This window comes from Sminthopsis crassicaudata, chromosome 1 (genome assembly GCF_048593235.1).
Source record: "Sminthopsis crassicaudata isolate SCR6 chromosome 1, ASM4859323v1, whole genome shotgun sequence".
NCBI lineage: Eukaryota > Metazoa > Chordata > Mammalia > Dasyuromorphia > Dasyuridae > Sminthopsis > Sminthopsis crassicaudata.
Genome location: NC_133617.1, coordinates 432,855,808 through 432,882,339, shown reverse-complemented (window position 1 = coordinate 432,882,339; position 26,532 = coordinate 432,855,808). Strand labels below are relative to the sequence as shown.

General features: G+C 34.2%; 1 protein-coding gene across 1 annotated transcript in view; it reads left to right on the top strand.

Annotated features, from left to right (window-relative positions):
- BFAR (bifunctional apoptosis regulator) overlaps positions 1-26,532 on the top strand; it is a 35,939-nt gene that overhangs the window by 6,221 nt on the left and 3,186 nt on the right. Inside the window, exons 2-6 of the mRNA XM_074280568.1 lie at positions 15,092-15,418; positions 16,715-16,919; positions 19,045-19,214; positions 21,487-21,631; positions 23,239-23,403. Coding sequence (XP_074136669.1) covers positions 15,156-15,418; positions 16,715-16,919; positions 19,045-19,214; positions 21,487-21,631; positions 23,239-23,403 — 948 coding nt within the window. The 5' untranslated portion in view covers positions 15,092-15,155. The remainder of the gene's footprint in view (positions 1-15,091; positions 15,419-16,714; positions 16,920-19,044; positions 19,215-21,486; positions 21,632-23,238; positions 23,404-26,532) is intronic.

The following is a 26,532-nucleotide window of genomic DNA, read 5'->3' as shown; positions in this document are numbered from 1 at the left end:
TAATCTGATATTGTCATTTGCCATAAGTTCAGCAAATAGCATATAGAGAGCAAACTTCCTGTTTATAAAGACCTTTAATCATATTGCAGTAGAGAGAGTATTTTAAAAAAATCATAAAGCCACAGCTTTTATTAATTTAGTTTCTGAGTTTGTTACTTCATGAAGCCGTACACTTCTAAAGTATATTTAGTATATTAAAGTATATTTCTAAAGTATACATAATAAAAATTATGTCTAATGCATATCAACTTGAAAGTATTGAAGTGTAAGACAAAAGACCTGTAGGAAGAATAGCTGTAAGCAAGAGAGTACAAAGCTAAGAATGAATATTTTTGCTTAACTTTCCAAGTTTATGACATTATAAAATTGTCCATTGAAGTATTCCAGATATTCGTTTGCAGATGTCTCTTGCATTATCAAGTACCAGAAAACTGCAGAATTTCCTAAGTGAGATGGATAATCATTTAAGAATTCAGAGTAACTATACCCACTGTAAAAACCTAGGGGATAAAAGTTGTCTTATTCCAGTGGTGTAATGATGCTATGCATATAGCCTAAGGGCTATTTTTTTTTTTTTTTTAGCATCTGTAGGTTGGAAGGTTAGATGATCGATGATGACTTTAGCTCTGAATTGAACAGAAGGGAAAAAAACAACATTAGATGCTATTTGCAACAGCCCAGTATTTTTTTTTAAATAGTTTTTATTTACCAGATATATTCATGGATAATTTTATAACATTGACAATTGTCAATCCTTTTATTCTAATTTTTCCCCTCCTTCCCCCTCTGCCCCCGCCAGATGGCAGGTTGACCAATATATATTAAATATGTTAAAGTATAAATTAGGCAGAGGTTCCTAACATGGCAGCCTTACGCCTAACATGCCAAGGATCTCTGTCCACTGGAATCCTTTTCTGATGGCCTTTTATCTCTACCTTCACCTTTTACTAACTAGACATTACTTCCAAACCCCATAATAAACCTCCTTTATCAATCTAAAAAAAAAAAAGTATAAATTAAATACAATATATGTATACATGTCCAAACAGTTGTTTTGCTGTACAAAAAGAATCGGACTTTGAAGTAGTGTACAATTAGCCTGTGAAGGAAATCCAAAATCCAAAATTCCTTTTAGTGGTTCATAGTCATCCCCCAGAGTTCTTTCACTGAGTGTAACTGGTTCTCTTCATTATTAAACAAATGGAACTGATTTAGTTCATCTCATTGTTGAAGAGGGCCATGTCCATCAGAATTGATCATCATATAGTATTGTTGTTGAAGCGTATAATGATCTCCTGGTCCTTCCTCATTTCACTCAGCATCAGTTCATGGAAGTCTCTCCAGGCCTTTCTGAAATCATCTTGTTGGTCATTTCTTACAGAACAATAATATTCCATAATATTCATATACCACAATTTATTCAGCCAATCTCCAATTGACGGGCATCCACTCAGTTTCCAGTTTCTGGCCATCACAAAGAGGGTTACCACAAATCTTGCCCATACAGTCCCTTTCCCTTCTTTAAAATCTCTTTGGGATATAAGCCCAGTAGTAACACCAGCCCAGTATTTTTAATGACTTCAAGCATCTCCATGAAACAAAATCTTTTCTTTTAAATACCAGTATTGTTTTGGTGTTCCTATATTGCTTTAAATCATGGGAAATCATAAACTCCAAAGAAACAAAAGTGTGGGCCACACAAAGGACAGTGAGATTTGGTGAGGTTGTAATGGAACCAAAGGCTGAGACATGGGAATGAGTCAGTCTGTCACTCAACTGAAGGTCTTAAAATAACTGAGTGATGGAAAGGACTTAGTTCAGCTAGTTAAAAAAAAATTCATTTTATGGATGAAGACACTGAAGTCCATAGAGTTAAGTTATTTAGCCAAAGTCATACAGATAGTCTGTGGCAGAGCCCTGGATTCGGGCATGTATCCTGTGCCATCAAGTTCAGGACTCTTCCCACTGTACCAGAAGTGTAAGTATAAACTTTTCCAATTCTCAAGAATTGGCTAAAATCAAAAAAGTTTAAAATCCATTGTTATTCAGTTGCAGAATAGATAATTATAATTTTTACTATACTATGTTAAGGAGATATGTAGAAAGGTATCTTGTTTCCTGTGATTAATATTTGAAAATACAAGCCATAAAAATATTCTCCTTGTTATGCTATGTATTGTGAGTGGATATGAACATAAGATATGCCCAGTATGATTAGGATGGTATTTAAAAAGTAGATCTTAGGTATTCTTTTAAGAATGTATATTTTATTTATGACAACTTTCATTTTCAGATCTGGCCAATGTTTTTTTATTTAAGTTTTTTTTATTTTCAAAACATATGCATGAATAATTTTTCAATATTAACCCTTGCAAAACCTTGTTCCAAATCTCCCTCATCTTCCCCCAGCTCCTTCCTAGATGGCAAGTAATCTAATATATGTTAAACATGGTAGAAATATATGTTAAATCTAATATATGCATACATAGTTATACAATTATCATGCTGCAAAAGAAAAATCAAATCAAACATGAAAAAAATGAGAAAATAAAATGCAAGCAAAGAACAAACAAAAAGAGTGAAAATGCTATATTGTGAACCACACTCAGTTCCCATAGTCCTCTCTTCATCACAAGATCATTGGAACTGGTCTGAATCATTTGAATTATTGAAGAAAGCCACATGATCTGGCCAATTTTGTAAGTACTAATATCTACTGCTAATAATTGGACAACTTATGAATTACAGATTTTTAGAACATCTTATTTTAATTTCTATGTGAATGTCTCATCTGTAAGCTTTTTAACTTAAGACTCTTGGCCAGCTTTAGTTCCTTGTGGAGTTTGTTGTTGTTGTTGTTGTTGTTTTTTTAATAGTATTTTGCCTTTCCAATTACATGTAAAAATAATTTTCAGTATTCATCTTTGCAAAATTTTGTGTTCCAAATTTTTCTCCTTCCCCTCCATCTCATCTCATAGACCGCGAGCAATGTGATACAGGTTATACATATACAATCATTTTAAACATATTTCCTTATCAGTCATGTTGGACATGCTAGATATCTATTTGGACAACCTGCTACCACTTCAACTCAATTTATCTGAAATTAAATTCATTATCTTCTTTCTAAAATTAACTTCTCCTGAATTTCCTAATTCTGTAAGCATTGGTTTTTACTAAGCATCCAGTTGAAAAACCTTGGATTCATCTTAAGAAAATTCTTTCTTCCTATATATATTTTTAATTAAAAAAAATTTTTAGTATATCTTCCAAATTAATTTTCCATTTTTACTTTACAACTTTCTCTTACATAACTTTTTCAGAACTTTGTAGTCTATTTGATGCTTCAGATAACACCTTGTTGAATCCTCCTTAAACATTAGTTGGATACAAGTTATTACTCCTCATTGTTTATGAATAAAAAAAGAATAAAGGCAAGTGATTGATTCCCCCTCTGGCAAACTTTGACCACCATCTTTAAACAGAAGTCAAAGTCAATATCAAATTAGAAAAAAAAAAAAAAAAAAGAATAAAAATTAGAATTTGTTTTATATTCACGAGGCAACTCCATGATGAAGAGTAGAAAATGGATTAAAAAACAGATATCCAACATTACTTATATTTATCAATTGCCAAATGGAAGAATATGGCACTTAAATGTATCACTAGTTTAGAATATATATTTGTAAGCTTTTATAGAGGAGGATGGTGGAAGATCACAAATAGCATTTCTCACTTTCTTATGAGGCAAGATTCTAATGTGAAAACAGGTTTATGGGAAACTTGGTTGGAGATCCAATTAAATACAAATTTTCCTGAAGCATTAAAGGATAAATTGGCAGAAAAGCAAGAAACAGATCAAAAAAAAATGGCAGTGCAATCTGGGTTTGAGGAACAGTGGAATAATGTGATGGATAATGCACTGACCTGGAGTCAGGAAGATGAGAGTTCAAATATGGCCTCAGAAATTTAATAATTGTGTGATCCTGAGCAAATCACTTAATTATTTTGCATCAATTCCTCAGCTGTAGGCAGTTACATGGCGAAATGGATAGAGCACTGCCTTGGAGTTAGGAGGACCTGAGTTCAAATCTAGCCTCAGATCCCTTACACTTAACTAGCAGGGTGACTCTGAACAAGTCACTTAACTCCAATTATTTCTCAAAAAACAAACAAACAACAACAACAAAAAAAAACCACCTCACCTAAATAAATCATATTTAAAATAAAGTGAGCCAAAGAAGAAAATGGCAAACCACTCCATTATCTTTGTCCAAGAAAATCCCAGTTGGGGTCCTGAAGAGTTGGACATGATTAAAATGACTGAATGACAACAGTATGACACGAAGAAATGCCACAATCTCCAAATAATTAAAATTGAGGGTCTCCCCAAGAGCAATGAAGAGATGTAGCATGAATAGACTGCAACATATCAAATTGGTTGGTGGCCAGCTGTGCTGCTGTGAAGGTTATGGTAACAGGTAGACAAGAGCTCCCATAGGAATAAAGGACATAGATTTCATTCTATATATTGATGAAATCTCAAATCCATACAATTAGCCTAGATTTTTTCTTTTACATTTTGTCCAATTTTGTTTTAATTTTTGATAGTATTTTATTTCTACATACATGTAGGATAGTTTTCTTTTTTCTTTTTTTTTTTTTAAGTGAACAGACCTTTTTTAATACACAAATTATTTCTTTATGACTCATCTTGAGAGAAAAAAAAAGTGAACATAACATGTTTATATTCAATCACAGTTCTCTTTCTGGATGCAGATGACATTTTCTATCTAAAGTTTATTGGGATTGCCTTGGATCACTGAACCGCTGAGAAGAACCAAATCTTTCATAGTTGATCATCACACAGTCTTGGTGTTACTGTGTACAATATATTCCTGGTTCTGCTTATCTTGTTTAATGTCAGTTTGTATAAATCTTTCCAAGCCTGTCTAAAATCAGTTTGCTCATCATTTTTTATAGAACATTAATATTTCATTATTTTCATATAACATAGCTTATTTAGCTATTCCCCAACTTATGGGCATTTACTCATTTCCAATTCTTTGCCACCACAAAAGGAGCTACTTAAAGCATTTTTGCACTCCTTTGGAATATATATCCAATAATAGCACTGCTGGATCAAAAGATATGCACAGATTTATAGACTTTTGGACATAGTTCCAAATTCAGCAATTGTTTTTGTGAGATTTTGTGTTCCAGATTTTTCTCCTTTAACCTCCCCCTCCCCAAGTCAACAAATAATCTGATATAAGTTAAATATGTGTAGTTCTTTCAAACATATTTCCATATTTGTCATATGCAAGAGAAATCAGACCAAAGGTGAAAAAGTCCTGAGGAAAACAATCAAAAAAAGGTGAAGATACTATTTTTCTTTAATCCATATTCAGTCTCCATTGTTCTTTCTCTGGATGTGGATGGTATTTTCCAGCCCAAGTCCAATGGAATTGCCTTGAATCACTGCATTATTGAAAAGAGCCAAGTCCATCACAGTTGATCGTCAAAATCTTGTTTTTACTGTGTATAATGTTCTCTTGGTTCTGCTCACTTCATTCAGCATTAGTTTGTGTAAGTCTTTACAGGTTTTACTGAAATCAGCCTGCTCATCATTTCTTATAGAACACTAATATTTTATTACATGGATATTCCATAACTTATTCAGCTATTTCCCATTTGAGGGACATCTACTTAATTTCCAGTTCCTTGATACCACAAAAAACAGCTGCTATGAGAATTTTTGCACATGTATTCTTTTACCTCTTTTATAAAGATTTCTTTGGGAGATAGATTCAATAGTGACATTGTTGGATCAAAGAGTATTTTCAGTTTTATTGTCCTTTGGCTCAACTTTTCAGACATGTTGTCAAACACTGTCAGTGAGGACAAACATGGAATTAAAGTCACTAGAGTGGAGGGAGTTTTGGTGCGTGGAATTTTGTCTGCTGGTAGTTATGTACTGAATGTAGCATCTGAAACTGAGATGCAGAAAAGTATGGATTAGTTCTCTGCTACTTATACTAATTTTGACCTAACATTTAACACCAACAAAATACAGATCTTCCATTGGCCAACACCACACTATTCATATTGGGAATCATCAATTACAGTAAATGGTAAATTTTTGAATGCTGTGGATAAGTTCTCTTTCCCTAGCAGTATACTTTCTAGTGATATCCACATTGATAATGAGATTGATGCATACATTGACAGAGTTAGCTCAGGGTTTGGGAGGCTCCGAAGGAAAGTGTGAAAGAGGAGAGGTATTGGACTGGCTACCAAAACCGAAAGTCTACCAAGCCGTTGTACTGACCGCATTTTTGTGTGCCTGTGAAACCTGGACAGTCTATCAGTGTCATGCCAGGAAACTGAATTGCTTCCATGTGAACTGACTTAGGAAGATTCTGAAGATCACCTGGAAGGATAAGATACCAGACACTGAAGTCTTTTCTCAAACTAAACTGCCAAGCATTCCAACTCTGTTGCAGAGAGCACAACTCTCTTGGGCTGACCACATTGCTCAAATGACAAATGTATGTTTGCCAATAAATTTATTTTGTAGAGAACTCACAAAAGGCAGGGCTCACAAGGAGTGATACAAAGACATTCTCAAGGTCTCATTAGCACTTTAGAATTGATTGTGTGACATGGAAGACATTGGCATAGAATCACCCAGCATGATGTGCCCTCATCAAAGGTGTTTTGCTCTATGAACAAAACAATTGAATTAGCCCAAAGGAAATGTGAGATGCACAAAATTAGAGAAGCTACCCCAAATGTTCATTTGGACTATTGGTGACCAATCTGTGGCAGAGCTTTCCCAGCTTATGTTGCTCTGATCAGCCACAGTCAGACACACTGTAACTTGACTCTAATGTGGTAATGTCATTTTGTGTCCTCTTGAGTATGAAGAACAACAATCAATTAACCAACCTTTGGACATAGTTCTATCTCCATAATGGTTAGATTATTTCACAACTCTACCAACAATGTCACCAAGATCATTAATAATTTAACCAAAATTCTCTTTGTGCTCATTTAGAACTAGACAATATGGATTCTTTGCTGTTATCAATGCAGACTACAGTCCATCCATGCTTTCTCATTCTTCATGTTTCTTGTCCATGTCTCCTCATAAATTCTTCCTAAAGGATCCATCTAATGTTCTAAAGGCTTTCCATCTTAAAACATCAGTGCAATAATAACACATTATCCCTCTTTTTCTTTTGTGTTTTATTGAATTATTTTTTTTTTAACATCTCTGTACCTCTTCTTCCTGTAGAACCCTCTCTCTCTCATAGCCAAAAAATAAAAATACAGCAGAGTAAAATAAATATTTGGTTGCATGTGGAAATAATTTCTTTATTTCTAGTGGTAACACTTTGCCAAGAAGAAAAAGGCATATTTCATCAGATTTTTGATGTCTTTGTGTCTCTTGATCTTTTTTCCCCTCTGAGGAATTTATTATTTATTGAATTGAAGTCAGTATATAACACTCTTAAATTTCTTTCTTAGAGGTTTGTAAATTTTACTTTATAATCATAACAATACTTATCAATACGCTTTTAAAACTTTGTTGACTATATTAACTTATCCACCTAAAGGAAATATTGTTGTATTTCTCTGATCTTAGTTCTTTTCAGTTGAAGTCTTTTGTCATGGAGTTCTTTGAAGTCTTATAAGTTTTCAAGTGTTATTCTTCTGTCTTCAGAAAAGAATTATAGGGTTTGCTGGAAAGTTAGTTTCAAGTATATATTTTCTTAACCACCATTGAAACAATGCTGATTAATGCATTCTGATTTATAATTTAATCTTTCTTGAGGTCTGGATTAAAAGGATTTTTTTAATTTAATTTTTATTTTATTTTATAATTATTACTTTTTTTTGACAGTACATATGCATGGGTAATTTTTTATAACATTATCCCTTGCACTTACTTCTGTTCAGATTTTTTTCCCCTCCTCCCCCAACCCCCTCTCCCAGATGGCAGGCAGTCTTATACATGTTAAATATATTACAATATATTCTAGGTACAATATATGTGTGTAGAACCAAATTTCTTGTTCACAGGAAGAATTGGATTCAGAAGGTAAAAATAACAGTTTACACTCATTTCCTAGTGTTCCTTTTCTGGATGTAGCTGATTCTGTCCATCATTAATCAATTGGAATTGGATTAGCTCTTCTCTATGTTGAAGATATCCACTTCCATCAGCATACATCCTCGTACAGTATCATTGTTGAAGTGTATAATGATCTTCTGATTCTGCTCATTTCACTTAGCATCAGTTGATATAAGTCTTTCCAAGCCTCTCTGTATTCCTCCTGTTGGTCATTTCTTACAGAACAATAATATTCCATAACCTTCATATACCATAATTTACCCAACCATTCTCCAATTGATGGACATCCATTCATCTTCCAGCTTCTAGCCACTATGAAAAGGGCTGCCACAAACATTTTGGCACATACAGGTCCCTTTCCCTTCTTTAGTATTTCCTTGGGATATAAGCCCAGTAATAGTATGGCTGGGTCAAAGGGTATGCACATTTTGATAACTTTTTGGGCATAATTCCAGATTGCTCTCCAGAATGGTTGGATTCTTTCACAACTCCACCAACAATGCATCAGTGTCCCAGTTTTCCCACAGCCCCTCCAACATTCATCGTTATTTGTTCCTGTCATCTTAGCCAACTGACAGGTGTGTAATGATATCTCAGAGTTGTCTTAATTTGCATTTCTCTGATCAATAGTGATTTGGAACACTCATAGTAGAAATAGTTTTAATTTCATCATCTGAAAATTGTCTGTTCATATCCTTTGACCATTTATCAATTGGAGAATGGCTTGATTTCTTATAAATTAAAGTCAATTCTCTGTATATTTTTGGAGATGAGGCCTTTATCAGAACCTTTAACTGTAAAAATGTTTTCCCAATTTGTTACTTCCCTTCTAATCTTGTTTGCATTAGTTTTGTTTGTGCAGAAACTTTTTAATTTGGTGTAATCAAAATTTTCTATTTTGTGATCAATAATGATCTCTAGTTCTCCTCTGGTCATAAATTCCTTCCTCCTGCACAGGTCTGAGAGGTAAACCATCCCCTGTTCCTCCAATTTATTTATGATTTCGTTCTTTATGCCTAAATCTTGGACCCATTTTGATCTAATCTTAGTATGTGGTGTTAAATATGGGTCCATGCCTAGTTTCTGCCATACTAATTTCCAGTTAAAAGGATTTTAAAAAAAATCTTTGTTTTGGAGTTTGATATATCTTGAGGCTTGAACTTTTGGTTTCTTGTTAGGATTCTGACTTTTCTTTTATTCAAGTGTGTTATTAAATATTCTTAGAAATATTCTTTTTTATTATAGCTTTTTATTTACAAGATATGTGTATGGACAATTTTTCAGCATTGACAATTGCAAAACCTTTTGTTCCAACTTTTCCCTCCTTCCCCCAATCCCTTCCCCAGATAGCAGGTTGACCAATACATGTTAAATATGTTAAAGTAGAAGTTAAGTACAATATATGTATACATGTCCATACAGTTATTTTGCTGTACAAAAAGAATTAGACTTTGAAATAGTGTACAATTAGCCTGTGAAGGAAATAAAAAATGCAGATGGACAATAATAGAGGGATTGGGAATTCTATGTAGTGGTTCACACTCATTTCCCAGAGTTCTTTCCCTGGGTATAGCTGGTTCAATTCATTACTGCTCAGTTGGTGGCCATGTCCATCAGAATTGATCATCATATAGTATTGTTGTTGAAGTGTATAATGATCTCTTGGTCTTGCTCATTTCACTCAGCATCAGTTCATGTAAGTCTCTCCAGGCCTTTCTGAAATCATCCTGCTGGTCATTTATTACAGAACAATAATATTCCATAATATTCATATGCCACAATTTGTTCAGCCATTCTCCAATTGATGGGCATCCACTCAGTTTCCAATTTCTGGCTACTACAGAAAGGGCTGCCACAAATATTCTTGCACATACAGGTCCCTTTCCCTTCTTTAGTATTTCTTTGGGATATAAGCCCAGTAGTAACACTGCTGGGTCAAAGGGTATGCACAATTTGATAACTTTTTGAGCATAGTTCCAAATCACTCTCCAGAATTTCCACCAATTCCACCAACAATGTATTAGTGTCGCAGTTTTCTGACATCCCCTCCAACATTCCGCATTATCTTTCCCTGTCATTCTAGCCAATCTGACAGGTGTGTAGTGGTATCTCAAGAGTTGTTTTAATTTGCATTTCTCTGATTAATAATGACTTGGAGCATCTTTTCATATGGCTAGAAATAGTTCCAATTTCTTTATCTGAGAATTGTCTGTTCATATGCTTTGACCATTTATCAAATGGAGAATGACTTGATTTCTTATAAATTAGAGTCAATTCTCCATATATTTTGGAAATGAGGCCTTTATCAGAACCTTTGACTTTAAAAATGTTTTCCCAGTTTATTGCTTCCCTTCTAATCTTGTCTGCATTAGTTTTGTTTGTACAAAAACTTTTCAATTTGATATAATCAAAATTTTCTATTTTGTGATCAGTAATGATCTCTAGTCCTTTAGTCATAAATTCCTTCTTGGTATCCAGAAACGTTAATCCTTTAGCATTTCTTGAGCTACTTTTGGTGCTGCTTTAACAGGAATAAAGCATATTTTGGACTAATGTTGAAATCCAAATTTTAAACTCAGTAATGAATATCACTCAGATGCTTTTGTATTTCTTTGTAGCGGTAGTTTCACTGTAACAAGTTTATTATCTTAGTTCTTGTTGATCCCAGGGGCCTGGAGGTGATTAAAGTTTTAAAAGTGAGGCTTTCCATCCCTTTCCTCTTACCCTACTTCCCCCCTTTTTCTTCCCCCCCCCCCCCAGCCCAGGGCAAGGCTACCAGTGCTGGTCACATATCTGATGCCTTGAGGGCTGGCTTATGTTTCTTCCCAATGGAGCTGATGCTGAAACAGTTTGTCTGCTCTTGATATAGGTCCTAACCTCATCCAGATTGAAGGAAATAATGTGAGGTTTGACAGCCAGGAAAAGTGTATCCCTGTGCTGCCCTCTTTCTTTGCTGTTGTGGGTGAGCTTCATACCCTTTTTTCTAAGGGCAGAAACTGAGCGGGTTCACCACCTTCAAAGAGGAGATGTTTGTCTTCACCTTTTCTAGAGTGCCACTGTTCAGCATTATTTTAATACTCTTTTTATTTACATTATTGTATTGTCTTCATAAAGAGACCATCTGCTTAATTTCTTCGTTTTATGCTGCTTTATATCCTGTTGTTTTCTTTTAATGCCTAAAAGTCTGTTGCCCCCATATTGGTAATCCAATGCCAAGTGAGGAGGTCTGCTCCCTATACATTTGGCAATCATTATGCTTAAACCTTTGTTTCCTTAGTCATTTTGGGTTTTACCTATCCTAGTGTTTCCTGTGTGCCAAGCACTGCTGGGAATACACAAAGAAAACTGAAACAATTTCTACTTTTAGTGAGTTAGCATTTTTTAATTGGAGGAAACACATATAAGAGAGATCACTTGCAGAATGGACATTAAGATCTGGTAGTTCCTAGGGTGTAAGGACAATTTAGATAGGGGTCCTTAGGGTTTAGTGGTAGGGCAAATAGGAAAGCTTGGATGTCTCCTCTTGCTAGAAAGTTTGTAGTTGGAGATTCCATATTCATCAAAGCAATGTTATTGGGTAAACTTTTCTCACAACCAGGAAGCTAAAAGCTCCATACCTATTCATTAGAAGAAGAAACATTGGTGGGATCTGGGCAGGTTTTGGTGTTTAGAGGAATGACTGCTTAGTAGCTCCCATTGGCTCCACCCTCAAGAGCCAAGTAATGGGTTTTTGTTGAGCAGAAGTTAAATAAAAAAAATGCTGCTGTGAATATTTTTCTGTATGTGAAAGGAGAGCCAACATTTCTGTATTTTATGATTTTACAGCAATATACAATCACTTAAAGAAAACTGGCATTAAAAAATTGGGCTTTTATTTCATAGAGCTTCTTGATATCTTCATCCAATTTCCCAAATTCACTTCAGGCTACTTTTTTTTCATCCTACAATTTGGGGCCCAGAACATTACCTTCCAGATATCTGAGATGATTGTCAATGGACTGCGTGTTAATCTGAGGAGTATCTATTCTTGCACTTAATTTTAAAAAAATTAATTGTTTTATTTTTTCTGCATATTAACTGTATATGTAACATTAACATGTATATTAACTTTTAAAATACACATTTCTTTGATGCCTATCAATTGGAGAATGGCTGAATAAATTGTGGTACATGAATATTATGGAATATTATTGTTCTATAAGAAATGATCAGCAGGACGATTTCAGAAAGGCCTGGAGAGATTTACATGACCTGATGCTGAGTGAAATGAGCAGGACCAAGAGATCATTATATACTTCAATAACAATACTATATGATGATCAATTCTGATGGACATGGCCACCAATTGAGCAGTAATGAATTGAACCAGCTATACCCAGGGAAAGAACTCTGGGAAATGAGTGTGAACCACTACATAGAAGTCCCAATCCCTCTATTTTTGTCCACCTGAATTTTTGATTTCTTTCACAGGCTAATTGTCCAATATTTCAAAGTCCAATTCTATTTGTACAACAAAATAACTGTATGGACATGTATACATATATTGTATTAAACTTATACTTTAACATATTTAACATGTATTGGTCAACCTGCTATCTGGGGAAGGGGTTGGGGGAAGGAGGGGAAAAGTTGGAACAAAAGGTTTTGCAATTGTCAGTGCTGAAAAATTACCCATGCATATATCTTGTAAATAAAAAGCTATAATGGAAAAAAAATACACATTTCTTCATGAATCATGTTGGAGAGAGAAAAATCAGAACAAAAGGGAAAAACCATGAGAGTAAAAAACAAAAATAAAAAAAGTAACAAACTTACAAATGACATTTTGACTGTTCCATTATACTGTGTACAATTTATTCCTGGTTCTTCTTTCACTCAGCATCAATTCCTGTAAATTCTCTCAGGCCTTTCTAAAATAAGCTTGTTCATCATTTTTTATAGAATATTTCCATTACTTTCATGTATTGTAACTTATTCAGTCATTCCCCAATTGATGGGCATCTACTCATTTTTCAATGCTTTGCCACCATAAAAGAGCTTAAGTTGATTTTTTTTTAATCCTCTTCATACACAGTAATAGCAAGATTGTGCCATGATTCCTAGTTAGGAAAGACTTGGTTCTTCTCAGTCGTTCAGTGATCCAAGGCAATCCCAATAAACTTTGGATAGAAAACACTATCTGCATCATGGAGATTGAATGTAAATCAGTACATGCTATGTTCACTTCTTTTTTCTGTTTTGTTTTGTTTTTTCCCCTCTCCCATGGTTTGTCCCCTTTTGTTCTGATTTTCCTCTTTCAACATGATTCATTTAAAAAAAAAAAAAAAGTGTATTTAAAAAGTTAATATACATGTGTAACCAGAAAAAATAAACATAATTAATAATTAATAACATTTCAAACTGCAAAAAAGCCCCCCTAAAAGATAAATATGAAACTTACTCAGCAAGTAATTGTTTTTGTTTTTTTAATCATATATTACCTTTGCATGGGAATACTAAAAACTGCCTTTCATCGTCTATCTCTTATGCACTCTTCTCTTCTTCCTCCTCTTTCTTCCTCACTATCCTTGCCTCCTACTCAATTTCATAAAATCCTCCCTTGTAACAAACCTACAAGTGACATTTTGACTGTCCCATTTGATGTCCTTTACAATGAGATCTACCACTATTCAAAAATGATTAGCCAAACAGCCAATAGGATGCTTATTTACCACTAAAAATTTTGTAGTGGTCCCTGGGAGACAAATTCTGACCCAAGCACTTTTTGGAAAACCAGAGTACTCAGATATTTAGTTGTTTTCCATTTTATCAAGTGACTGATGAAACTTAAGTGAACTTTCTACTTCTCAAGATGAGTAGAAGAAAAATTTCATACTAATTCAAAAGGAGAACAATAATCCCTGCTAACCATTCCCCTACTCCTAGTCATAGAAGACGATTTATGAACTCTTGAGTTGAAGAGCTCCATGATAATCTTACTTGCTTAAACATACCAATCAACAAGTGTTTTTTTAACCAGGCACTGCAATAAGCCCTGGAGATATAACTATTTTGAAAAATGAAACAATCCTAGAGGCACCTGGATGGTACAATGGCTGGAGCGATAGGCCTGAAGTCAGGAAGATCAGAATTCAAAGTCAGCCTCAGCTGCTTGCTGAATATGTGACTTTAAACAATTCTCTGGGCCTCAATTTCCTCATCTGTAGAATGAGCTGGAAAAACAAAGGGCAAACTCTTCAGTATTTTTGCCAAGAAATCTCCAAATCAGGTCATAGAATTGGACACAGCAGAAACAACAGCAACAAAATGAGCATGAGACTGTTGTGAAAATATTTGTAAAGTGTTTAAAACTGGCATATAATTGGACCTTTAAAAAAAATTTACTTCCTTCTTCCCCACTGACATGCCCTGGTACCTGAAATTTTCACCTTTTGTCATTCCTTTATTAAGACATTGTCTCCAGAAGGCATTTAAAAATACACTGGCTAAGGAGGGATGTAATTGTTTCCTATTTGTAGTTAGCATCTATTAATATGTTGGCTAGGATTAGTTTATTGGTTTATTTGCATTTCACTTTTACAACTAGAATGTAAAACTCTCAGGGAATAAGATTTAGGACTGATAAGTATTTAAGATAGAGGCAGCTGTGGAATTGTAGAGGCCAGAAGACTAGGCTTTTGTCCTTTGGACATTTGTGACTCTCAGCAAATTACTTGACCTCTTGATACCCTCAACACTCTAAGACTCCAGTTGCAAAGAATCTAGTAATCTACATTGGACTTTCCCTCAGCCACTGAAATCTGTAAGAAATGGCAAAGATTTTTATAAACCTCATCTATCCTAATTGATTTAAAGTTTTAGTAATAAAAGCTTAGAAGGACATTTTATTATGAGTAGAATGATTTTGGTTAATTCTTGTTTTATTTTCTCCTACACCTTTTTTTCTCCTAGATTTAATGAAGCTCTTAAGACTGAAATAGATATATCTTCAGAGTACGGAATGATCTAGAAAAAGATGGAAGACGTTCAGCTAATTGCACCCAACATGGCAAGCACTGAAAAAGAGAAACCCATCTCTGGTGTTAGTCGTCAAATTTCTGTTAGTGAATTTTCTTGCCATTGCTGTTATGATATCCTGGTGAATCCAACCACCTTGAACTGCGGACACAGTTTGTGTCGACATTGCCTGGCTCTATGGTGGGTGTCTTCCAAGAAAACAGAATGTCCAGAATGTCGAGAGAAATGGGAAGGTTTTCCAAAAGTAAATATTCTGCTAAGGTAATCCTCAGTCATCATCCAAAGCATAGATAGGTAGCTTTTATAATGGTCTTATGAATAGGAGATACTATTGCCCCATGTTTGAAAAAGGCAAATTCAGAAGAGGTCTAATTGTTGTTTTTTCTTTTTTTTGATCTATTGTAACATCATTTGAAGCTTTAAACCATAAGTTAAAAAGGGCAGAATTTGATTTCTTCTTACCTAGAGGTTTTTTAATAAGCATAGATGATAATTCTGATTATCAGATTATTTACTTGAAACAATTTGCCTTTAATAATGACTTCCTGAGTCATATGATATAACCTAGATTTTTCCTTTCAGGGCAAATGGTTTAGCCACACAATTCTTTTAAATAATGGTTATTGGTATGATTATTTCTGCAAATCTTTCACATATTATACAGTATATTACACATTATAAAGCAATATGTGGGAGCAGCTAGGTGGCGAGAGAGCACCAGCCTTAAATTCAGGCGGACCCGAGTTCAAATGTGATCTCAGATACTCAACAGTTCCTAGCTGTGTGACCCTGGGCAAGTCACTTAACCCCAGCCTCAAAAAAAATAAATAAATAAATAAAGCAATATGTGGTAGGTCAGATAACCAACAAGTAGTTTCAGTTTCTATAATATAAAATTGGGCTTTCTTTTTGGTGGGAAGACAATCAGGATTAAATTATTTGCCCAGGGTTACACAAAGTGTCGTGAGGCTGGTTTTGAACTCAAATCTTTTTGAATACAGGACTAGTGCTTTAGTTATATTATAATGTTATATAGTTTATCTTGGGCAAAGTAGGACTGAAAATCTGGACTTTACTCATTTCTTTATTACTGACTTCACTTAGTCACATTAGTGAGGTAATACGACAAATAGTTATGCATAAGTTAGTGAAAATGATGTTAGGTTATGTTTCAAAGACTGCTTTCATCCTTTAGTGGTTTGCTTTTCTTAAACTGTGGGTTGTGATCTCACATGGTATCTCATAACTGAATATGGGATTGTGAAATTATGGTTTATTATCAGTAATTATTTGATTTGTATACTTATTTTATATACCTATATACCTGAAGTCACATAAAAATTTCTTGAAAGTTTAAGTTAAAGTCCTCTTTTACAAGATTTAGTTTTCACTGAACTGTTAGATTCTTTAGTTAAAGTTAAACCAACGGAGCCTACTACATCATAAGCAAAATACTAGTATTTTCCCTACTACCAGACTTTAAATCAGGGTTCAAAGCTTTACTACATATCCTTATGAATTATTAAATGATTTTGTTTGATTTTGTTTTCTTTTTAGAGATGCCATTGAAAAGTTATTTCCTGATGCCATCAAGTTGAGATTAGAAGACATTCAGCAGAACAGTGATATAGTCCATAGTCTTGCAGCCTTTCATAAATATGGCAATGATCAAATTTCTGTAGCTCCAAATGCAGGACGAGCAAATCCTCAAAGAGGAGGGGGATTTTTTTCTGGAGTATTGACAGCTTTAACTGGTGTTGCAGTAAGTTTATCTTTTGTCCAATTCCCTCTCCACTTCATTTGCTAATTTAAGCCTATTTCTCTTTAAATATGACTAGATCATTAAATGGTATCATGAAAGAAGTAGCCATATGTAGCAGGTACAGTCAGAAAGATCTGGGCTTGAGTTCTATATTTACACATTGACTGTGGGATCCTTGACAAGTCAATATCCTGGTAAGTCTCCAACACTGTAAGGTGCAGGGTCTATGCTGATCTGCTTTGGCAAAGAGTGTTTTCTTACTGGGAGTTTTATACACCAGTGAAATTTCAAATCTCATTAAAAAACTAATCAAAATGAAACAAAAAAAACTTAAGTGAAGTTACGCAATAAATCACTGGTGAGCATTTAAAATTCCTCATTTCAAATAAATTTCTTCATATATGGAACTTTGGTATACTAAATAAAGCTTAATAGTATTTCTGTATGTGTTATATGTTGTAAAAACCTAAATATTGCATATTTTATTTAAATAGAAAGATACCAGGTTAAAGATATTGTTCTATTTTGCTTTTTTGATTGGGACCTATGATTTCATTGGTATTAGGAATTGCCAGTGAAGAAACTCCCACTGCTAGTGCAGATTGGCAGCTGCACATCATTTTACAGTCTTGACAAGATACCCTGCGGCACTGAGAGGTTGTAGCTTTCCAAGGATCCCACAGGTCTTTATGTAAAAACATCCCTTAAACCCAGGTATTTCTGACTTTATTCACTCCACATTGCTGCTTCTTCATGAAGCTATATGATTGTCTACTTATTATATGGGATTAGTATTACATCTAAAGAGGATTCAACCTTCAGCTGGTCCCAATTAATTTGGTGCTTATTTTAAGCTTATGAAAACAAACTGTACTAGTTTATACTAGTAATACTAGCACAGATTTCTTGGTGTTTCCTTGATTGTTCAGGTTCTCGGTGGAATGACTGGAAAATATAACAAAGAGCAAAGAGGTAAATAAATACTTTTCAAGGTGACTTTCAATGGTATAACTGACCTGCTTTCATATTAAAGATTTTCATTATAAATGAAAAAAAAATCAATAAATTTTTATTAAGAATCTGTGTATGACCTCTCAGATTGGCTAAGATGACAGGAAAAGATAATAATGAATATTGGAGGGGATGTGGGAAAACTGGGACACTAATACATTGTTAGTGGAACTGAACAGATCCAACCATTCTGGAGAACATTTTAGAACTATGCTTTAAAAGTTATCAAACTTTGATCTAGCAGTGTTTCTACTGGACTTATATCCCAAAGAGATCTTAAAGGAGGGAAAGGGACTCACATGTGCAAAAAATGTTTGTGGCAGCCTTTTTTGTAGTGGCTAGAAACTGAAAATTAAATGGATGCTCATGGAGAATGGCTGAATAAATTGTGGTATATGAACGTTATGGAATATTATTGCTCTGTAAGAAATGACCAGCAGCATGATTTCAGAGAGCCCTGGAGAGACTTACATGAATTGATGCTAAGTGAAATGAGCAGAACCAGGAGATCATTATACACAGCAACAACGAGATTATATGGTGATCACTTCTGATGGACGGGCCCTCTTCAGCAATGAGATGATTCAAACCAGTTCCAATTGTTCAGTGATGAAGAGAACCATTGACACCCAGAAAGAGGACTGTGGGAACTGAATGTGATTCATAACATTGTATTTTTCACTCTTTTTTTTTTTTTTTTTTTTTTGTCTCTTGCATTTTATTTTGTTTTTTGTTTTTTGTTTTTTTCTTACTGGGTTGATTTTATTTTCTTGTGCAGCACAATAATTGTATAAATGTGTATGCATATATTGGATTTAACATTTCTTCCATGTTTAACATATTGGACTGCTTGCCATTTAGGGGAGGGCATGGGGGAAGGGGGAAATTAAAACACAAGGTTTTACAAGGTCTAATGTTGAAGAATTGTCTATGCATGCTTTGAAAAATAAAAAGCTTTAATTAAAAAAAAAAGAAGAAGAATCTCTGTGTGCCAGATACTGCTAAGCACAGCTCACAGGAAATGTGCTTTTTTTCCCCCCCCTTGAAACTTTGATTTTTAACAACTGAAACATTACAGTTAATTATGCCTTAAACTTGTTATTATCTTTTCTAGGTGGTTTTACTTGTATATCACTGGAGCAGTAGAGAGTCAGAGCATGACCTGCTTGTTCACAAATCTGTTGCAAAATGGACGGCTGAAGAAGTCATCTTCTGGCTAGAGCAATTGGGCCCTTGGGCCTCTCTTTATAGAGAAAGATTTTTATCTGAAAGAGTTAATGGCAGGTAAGCAATACATTGACATTTTTAAAGATAGTCCACTGTTGTGGTAGATCAGAGCTTTCAGAAGGGAAAAAATTAGTATAATTAAATTAACATATAAATAAAATCTCACTCCTTTGCTTAACTCTGATATCTCATGTTATGAAAGTGACCCTGAGTTGCCCCAAAGACTGCCAGGGGAGACAAGCTCTGACAAATCTAACCAAGCTGGAAAGCTAAATTTAGGCCTGGAAGTGACTTATGTGTCTCATCCAGAGACCAGCTTAGTTGAGAACAGGAAGTTTACTCAAATTTTTTTCATCTACAGTAACTCATAAAGATTTCAGTGTGTGTGGAAGGGTTGTAGTCTACATCAGAAGATGGAGTATATACACCAGAGAAATGAATCCTTCAAGTTTTGAAAAAAAATAAAACCTACATGTCATTTGTGGATAAACAGAAAATTATTGAAGTTGCTTCAAAATGGAGACAAACTTCAGCTGCTGTTCACTTACTTTCTCTTGAAAGTCTCCTTATAATTTTCAGCTTTTTTCACAGTTGAAATTCCTGTAAATATAGCTATACCTTAAATTGGGGAATATAAGATGGTCATTCTGAATCTATACTATTATTACTTTGTATTTTGCCTATGTGACCTATCATAAAATATTCCTAAGATAATAATACCAACAAAGTGGTTCTCCCCAACAAAACAAAAACCAACCAAACAAAACCAGTGGAACTAGAAGATCACCTACAATAATAAGTGAGACTGAAAAAACTTTTGTTCATAGAGTTAAGATGCAGTGACTAAAGCTGAGATGAAATGTATTTTAAGTCTATATAAAGTCAGACTGGCTTTGGATAGAGTTGAACATAGAATTGTCTACCAAAAACCACATCTCCAAAGTATGAAAGGGAATAAGACATATATGGGGAAGGGTTATTTTAAGCCAATGGATAGTAACATAGAATTAACCCTATGTTTAAAAAAAAACAAAACAAAAAAAAAAACTGAGAATGTATTTAGAGAACTGTATGTGGCTGTAAAAAAACTATACAAAACTCAGAAATTTTTAAAGATATAACTGCAATCTTTGAACTATTCTTATCTATAAGCCAGCCTTAGTGCTAATGTCAAAAATTGAATTTTGTTTTGGATGGATTGTGCGGCTGATCTAGTATAATGATTCTAATGTTTTTATGTATATAGCTATTTCAGATGATTTGAAATTAATTTCTAATTAATATGTACTCTTCCACTTATCAAGTCTCTGTTAATGTTTGCTTTTTTTAAGCTATTGGAGTTGAGTAAGTTTATTATTTAAACAAACCATTTAACAGACACCTTGAGCATGAGCTAACTGTTATGCTCTACCAAGAAAAGAGCCGTGTCAAGTGACTCTGATGTCCTACTTGTTGCATCTTAAGTGGCCTCTTATGCCATTAACCAGCCTGAATCAGCCTCTAATCTGTAGGCTGGAGCTGAACAGAGCAAGCTAGAGACAGAAGAGTCAGACATCAAAGAGAAGTTTAATTTCAAAGTGAGGGAAACAACTTGCAAGTGAAGTCCACCTTCCTAAGAAGAGGTCTCATTTGCTAATGGCAGGGGTAGGGTTTTTAAGTGTGAAAAACACAAGCAAACAGTATCCAAGTTGTTAGGATTGTCAAGCCTTGTAATTGTTCAGTGGGACACAGAACCAGGGTTAAGCGTGGCTGGGAGCAGAAGCAAGGCATCTGGTTCAGTTCATTTGGTAGTTATAAGCTCAGGGGATTGTTAGCATGTCAGGGAATCTGAATGATCACTTCAGTTGTGACATGTCAGCTGTAATCTCTGCTTCCAAGTCAGGATCTTGTGGAAAATAGGGAAGCACCTATAAATTTAAATACTATTATCATTACATATATCATGTTGATTAATATGAAAATTGTAGATCTCATTAATCTCATTACAGTAATACTATTCCTGTATAATATTCATTTATATACATTTATTTCTCATTAAGCATTGTTGCTGAGACTTGGGAGCTCAGTCACTTTATGGATTTTAGAGCAGTATTTTTTGTTTGTTTTTAAATAGTTTTTTTGGCCTCTTAATGAGAATGATTTACTATATTGCTATGGTAGCCTCCACAGAAGAGTATATGTGTTGAGTTCCAGGTGTATTAAATGCTTTAGCTCTTTTACAAGTTTGGGATTTTCTTCCAATAAGAAATTTTGAACACGGAAGGGGTATTTTCAACACGTAATCTCAAAGAACAGATTTTTTTTTTTCTTTTTTGCTCCCTTACCATAGATTGCTTTTAACACTGACAGATGAAGACTTTTCAAAGGCTCCATATAACATAGAGAATAGTAGCCACAGAAAAGCCATCATAATGGAACTGGAGCGTGTCAAAACTTTAGGAGTAAAGCCCCCACAGAATCTTTGGGAATACAAGGTAAACTTTTATAGCCATTGATTCCCTTCTTCATACATAGAATAAACCATATGTGAATTTTTAAGATAAAGTACTAAATTAGAACCCAGGTCTTCCTCTTTCAGTCAGTCCCAACTTTAGCACTACCAGATGTATAACCTTGGATATTGAGTTTTACTTTTCTCATGTATAAAATTAGGTGTATTGGAACAAGTGATTCCTTTAAGCTCTTAAAATTTTATGAATGAAGTATAATTGTAATATACTATGAAAGCCCCATAAAGTCAGAGAGTTAGATATATTCCAGCCAACTCATTAGCTTCTGGGATTCTTTAAACAAAATGTTTCCCAGTCCTGAACTTTTCACTCTGGATCTTTTAAGATGTTGACACTAATTTTACTAGTAATATGAGAATATTGTAATTAGTAAAAGTAATTTTATTGCAAAAATAAATGCTACATTCCATAGCCAAATGGATTTTTTTGTACCACTGATTTCCATTCCATCAACATGATAAACAGTATAGTGTAGTGAATAGTGAATCAGTTTCCAACTCAGGAAGACCTGAATTTAAGTCTGGCTTCTGCCTTATATCAATGACCTAATCAAGTCTCTAAGAATCTTTGAGAAGATTCTAACCTACCTTAGGAGAAGAAATTCCTAATCTTGGAGTATGTTCCTATGCCAGTAAAATCATAGGTACCATTCCTATCACCTCCTTGAAAGTTGACATATAGGGAAAGGAAATGTAGCCAAATTTTGAACCTAGAAAGACATAGGAATTGTCTACTTATGTATTCACAGCATCTCTTAAACTTATATGTTTGAGGAAATGAAGACATAAAGAGGTTTCATGATTTACATAAGATCACATAGTTAATGTCAGTGTCCTTTTGCTCCTTCCCTGATATTTACATTATATCATAATGGGGTTCCTTAAATTTTCCATTTATGCTAATAATCATCTAAATATTTTTTTTTCATCAAACGAATACTTTTATGTTTAATATTTCTATGCTGGGTGCTTGTGGTCATTTGTATTTCCTCTGAGGCTGGGGTTAAGTGACTTGCCCAAGATCACACAGTTAGGAAGTGTTAAGTGTCTGAGACCAGATTTGAACTCGGGTCCTCCTGAACTCAAGGCTGGTACTCTATCCACTGCGCCACCTAGCTGCCCCTGGTCATTTGTATTTCAATTTTTCTTTCCTTATCTTCTGGAAAGTAGCTAAGAACTTTTATCTTTTCAGGCCAAGAGTTCCATTAATATGATTCTTTGAGTTGGCTTGAGTATACTTTTCCTGAAGACTTGTAATAGAACCAATCCTGGCATTGTTTTTGTAACTGGAATTTGCAGTACTGTAGAATTTTTGATCTTCAGACTTAGAAGACACTTTTATGTAGGGCTACTGCTTCTCTAATCAGGCATTTTAAAATAATTTTAGAAATTGGGACTTTATATATTGGATATTAATGAAAAATACTATTTTTTCTCATTGTTAACTTCATTTATTTAAGGCTGCAATAAAAAGTATAATTTTTTTTTTTATAAAATGGTTTAAAGTGAGTTTAAAAGTATGATTTCCTCGTGTTTTTAATATTTCATTGTTCACTTTCTAATACATTTCAGGCTGTCAATCCAGGCAAGTCATTATTCCTACTGTATGCCCTGAAGAGCTCCCCAAGACTCAGTATGTTGTATCTGTATTTGTTTGATTATGCTGAAACCTTCCTACCTTTCATCCATACAATATGTCCTGTGCAAGAAAAAGAAGATATCATCACAAAGTTTCTAGTAAGTTTTTTTTTAAGAATATCTTGACTTTGATGGATACACACACACACACACACACACACACACACACACACACACACACGTTATTGAACCAAATGCTTTGATAAGAATTTGATATGGGACAATAGAAATAACTTAACTTGCCTTGATTATGCCCCACCTTGAGATATATAAAGCCCTTTTATCATAACATCCCTGAAAGGTATTAAACATTTTTTTTTAATTGGGTCTGTTCATAATAAAAGGGAAAAGAACCCCATGTGCAAAAATGTTTGTAGCAGCTCTTTTTGTAGTGGCAAGGAACTGGAGATTGAGTGCTTGCTCATAAGTTAAGGAATGGCTAAATAAGTTATGGCATATAAATGTAATAGAACATTATTGTGCACAGCAACAACATGATAATGTGTTGATTGACTATGATGGATTTAGCTCTTTTCAACAAAGAAGTAATTCATAGACTTGTGAGGGAAAGAACCATTTGTATCCAGAGAGGAATTATGGAGACTGAATATGGAACAAAGCATAGTATTTTCACCTTTTGTTATTGTTTTTTGTTTTCTTGGGTTTGTTTTTTTTGCTTTATTTTTGTTTTGTTTTTCTTTATGTGTCTCCCCTTTTGATCTGATTTTTTCTTGCACAGCATGATTAATATGGAAATGTATTTAGAAGAATTGTACTACATGTTTAACCTATGTTGTATTGCTTTCTGTCTAGGGGAGGGAGGAGGGAAGGAAAAAAATTTCAAACAGAAGGTTTTGCAAAGATGAATGTTGAAAACTATCTTTGTATTTGAAAAAATAAAAAGCTATTATAAAATTAAATTAAATTAATTTTAATCTATGATTTCGTTCATTTGGGAAACTATGGAGGGACATCTAAGTAGCATAGTAGCATTGGTACTAGAGTCCAAAAGACTAGAGTTAAGATTCAACCTAAGACATATACTTGCTATGTAACCCTAGGCAAGTCACTTAATCTCAGTTTTTTCAACTCTAAAATAGGGATTATAATAGCACAAAACTTCTGGGATTATGAGGATCAAATGATACAAAATTTGTAAAGTATTTGGGCACATTCTAGGTAATTAATAAATGCTTGTTTCCTTCCTTCCTGTTGTAGAAACTCCTTTCACCAATGCTGATCAGTAATTCACTTATAACTGGTAGTTTTAAGAGATTGATCTGGATCACTGAGAAGTTAAATAGTGACTTGGTCATGGACATGCATCTGTTAGTATGTGTTAAAGATGGGACTCGAATCCAGATCTTCCTAAATGCCGAGTTGCCCCTCTATCCACTGTATTATGGTACTTCTAATGGCCAGTATTATTCTCTTAGATTTTACAAATGAGGAAACTAAAATTTAGAGATCTATAATCTGAGGCTTGGTGTATGTAGATTGGCTAATGAATAATGAATTTTTTGCCCACAACAAAATTTTCAAAGTTACAAAAGGGCTGGGATGTTCATCAGTTGTTATACCAACAAAATTAGCTTCTTCAGTCATCATTGCATTATTTATGGAATGTTTTACTCCAGAGAGTAAAGAAGTAAGCAAATGTGACTTACAAGTTCACAAGGAGATATGTTGTATACCTGAATGAATGCTAAATGGTGGCATTGCCCATATCATATTACAAAGTCATATGCCATACAAAACACTGAGAGCAGTGCTCAGTAGGTGCTTTGCTCATGGCAGGCATTTAGAAGCTTATGGTAATGGACAAATAAAACACCAAATTGACATGGTGAGTCAAATTTTTATCTGCCCCACCCTGATTGTCTGCCTTTGATGTTGATGCTTGACCTGTTAGCTGGGTTATCATCTAAATTGTTAAACTTAGAACCTTGGGTTTGTATCTAAAGTATCCCTAAGTTTGCTGAATAAGTCACTGTAGGTCTATTTTTTAATAAACTTTACCTAAACTTTCTTTGAATTTATTTTTGTTTAGAAAAACTATAATCTCTTTATAGACAGATACTATGTAAGACCAGTAAAGAACAAACAATCCCACAAATCTGGCAATGACTTAATTTTTAAATCTCTTTGGTATAGAAACTGGTCATTTTTTTTAATGAAGTGGTATAAAAAAGTAGTTTGCTGTTCCTTCCCTTGTTTATAGTCTTTCTTTTACTCCTTTAAAAGAACTAATATATTGGTCAGGAATGAATTTCCCCATTAGAAATTATTTTTCCTCTTCCTTCAGCAGATTACATTTAAGAGCTAACAATCCTATACTTTAAAGTTCATCTAATAGACCTTGTTCCATTTAGGTGTGGCCTGAGTCACCTTAGCTTCCACCAGCTGGAAGAGATTTTCTTTTTTCTCTTCTACCTTGTGGCTAGATTCCCTCATCATCACTCTCCCATTCCTTAGGTTGGTGTGAGTATAGTGATGATTGTCTATCAAGCTAGAAATACCAGTAATAATTGATTTAATGATTCTGTATCTTTTTTTTTTTTTTTTTTTTTTTTTTGTCCCACACCTTCTATATTCTAGGATTCTGAACTTTTTTTTTTTCCCAAACTACATGCAAAGATAATTTTCAACGTTCACCCTTGCTAAACCTTGTTTTCCAAATTTTTCTCCTTCCCTCCCTCCCTATCCCATTCCCAGGCAGCAGGTAATCCAATATAGGTTAAAGATGTGCAGTTTTTCTAAATAGATTTCCACATTTATCATGCTGCACAAGAAAAAAATCAAGTCAAAGAGGGAAAAAATGATAAAGAAAAAAAAACAGTAATAAAAAAAGTTGAAGATATCCTTTGATCTACATTCAGTTCCCATAGTTTTCTTTCTGGATTAAGATGGCTCTCTCCATCCCAAGTTTATTAGAATTGGCCTGAATCCCCTCATTGTTGAAAAGAGCCACATCCATCACAGTTAATCATCACATAATCTTGTTGCCATATACGATGTTCTCTTGGTTCTATTTACTTAGCATCAGTTCATCTAAATCTTTCCAGTTGGTTTCCAGTTCCTTGCCACTACAAAAAGAGCTGCCACAAACATTTTTGCACATGGGTCCTTTTCCCTTTAATGATCTCTTTGGGATTTAGGTCCAATACTACTGGATCAAAGAGTATACATAATATGATAGTCCTTTGGGTATAGTTCTGCTCTCCAGAA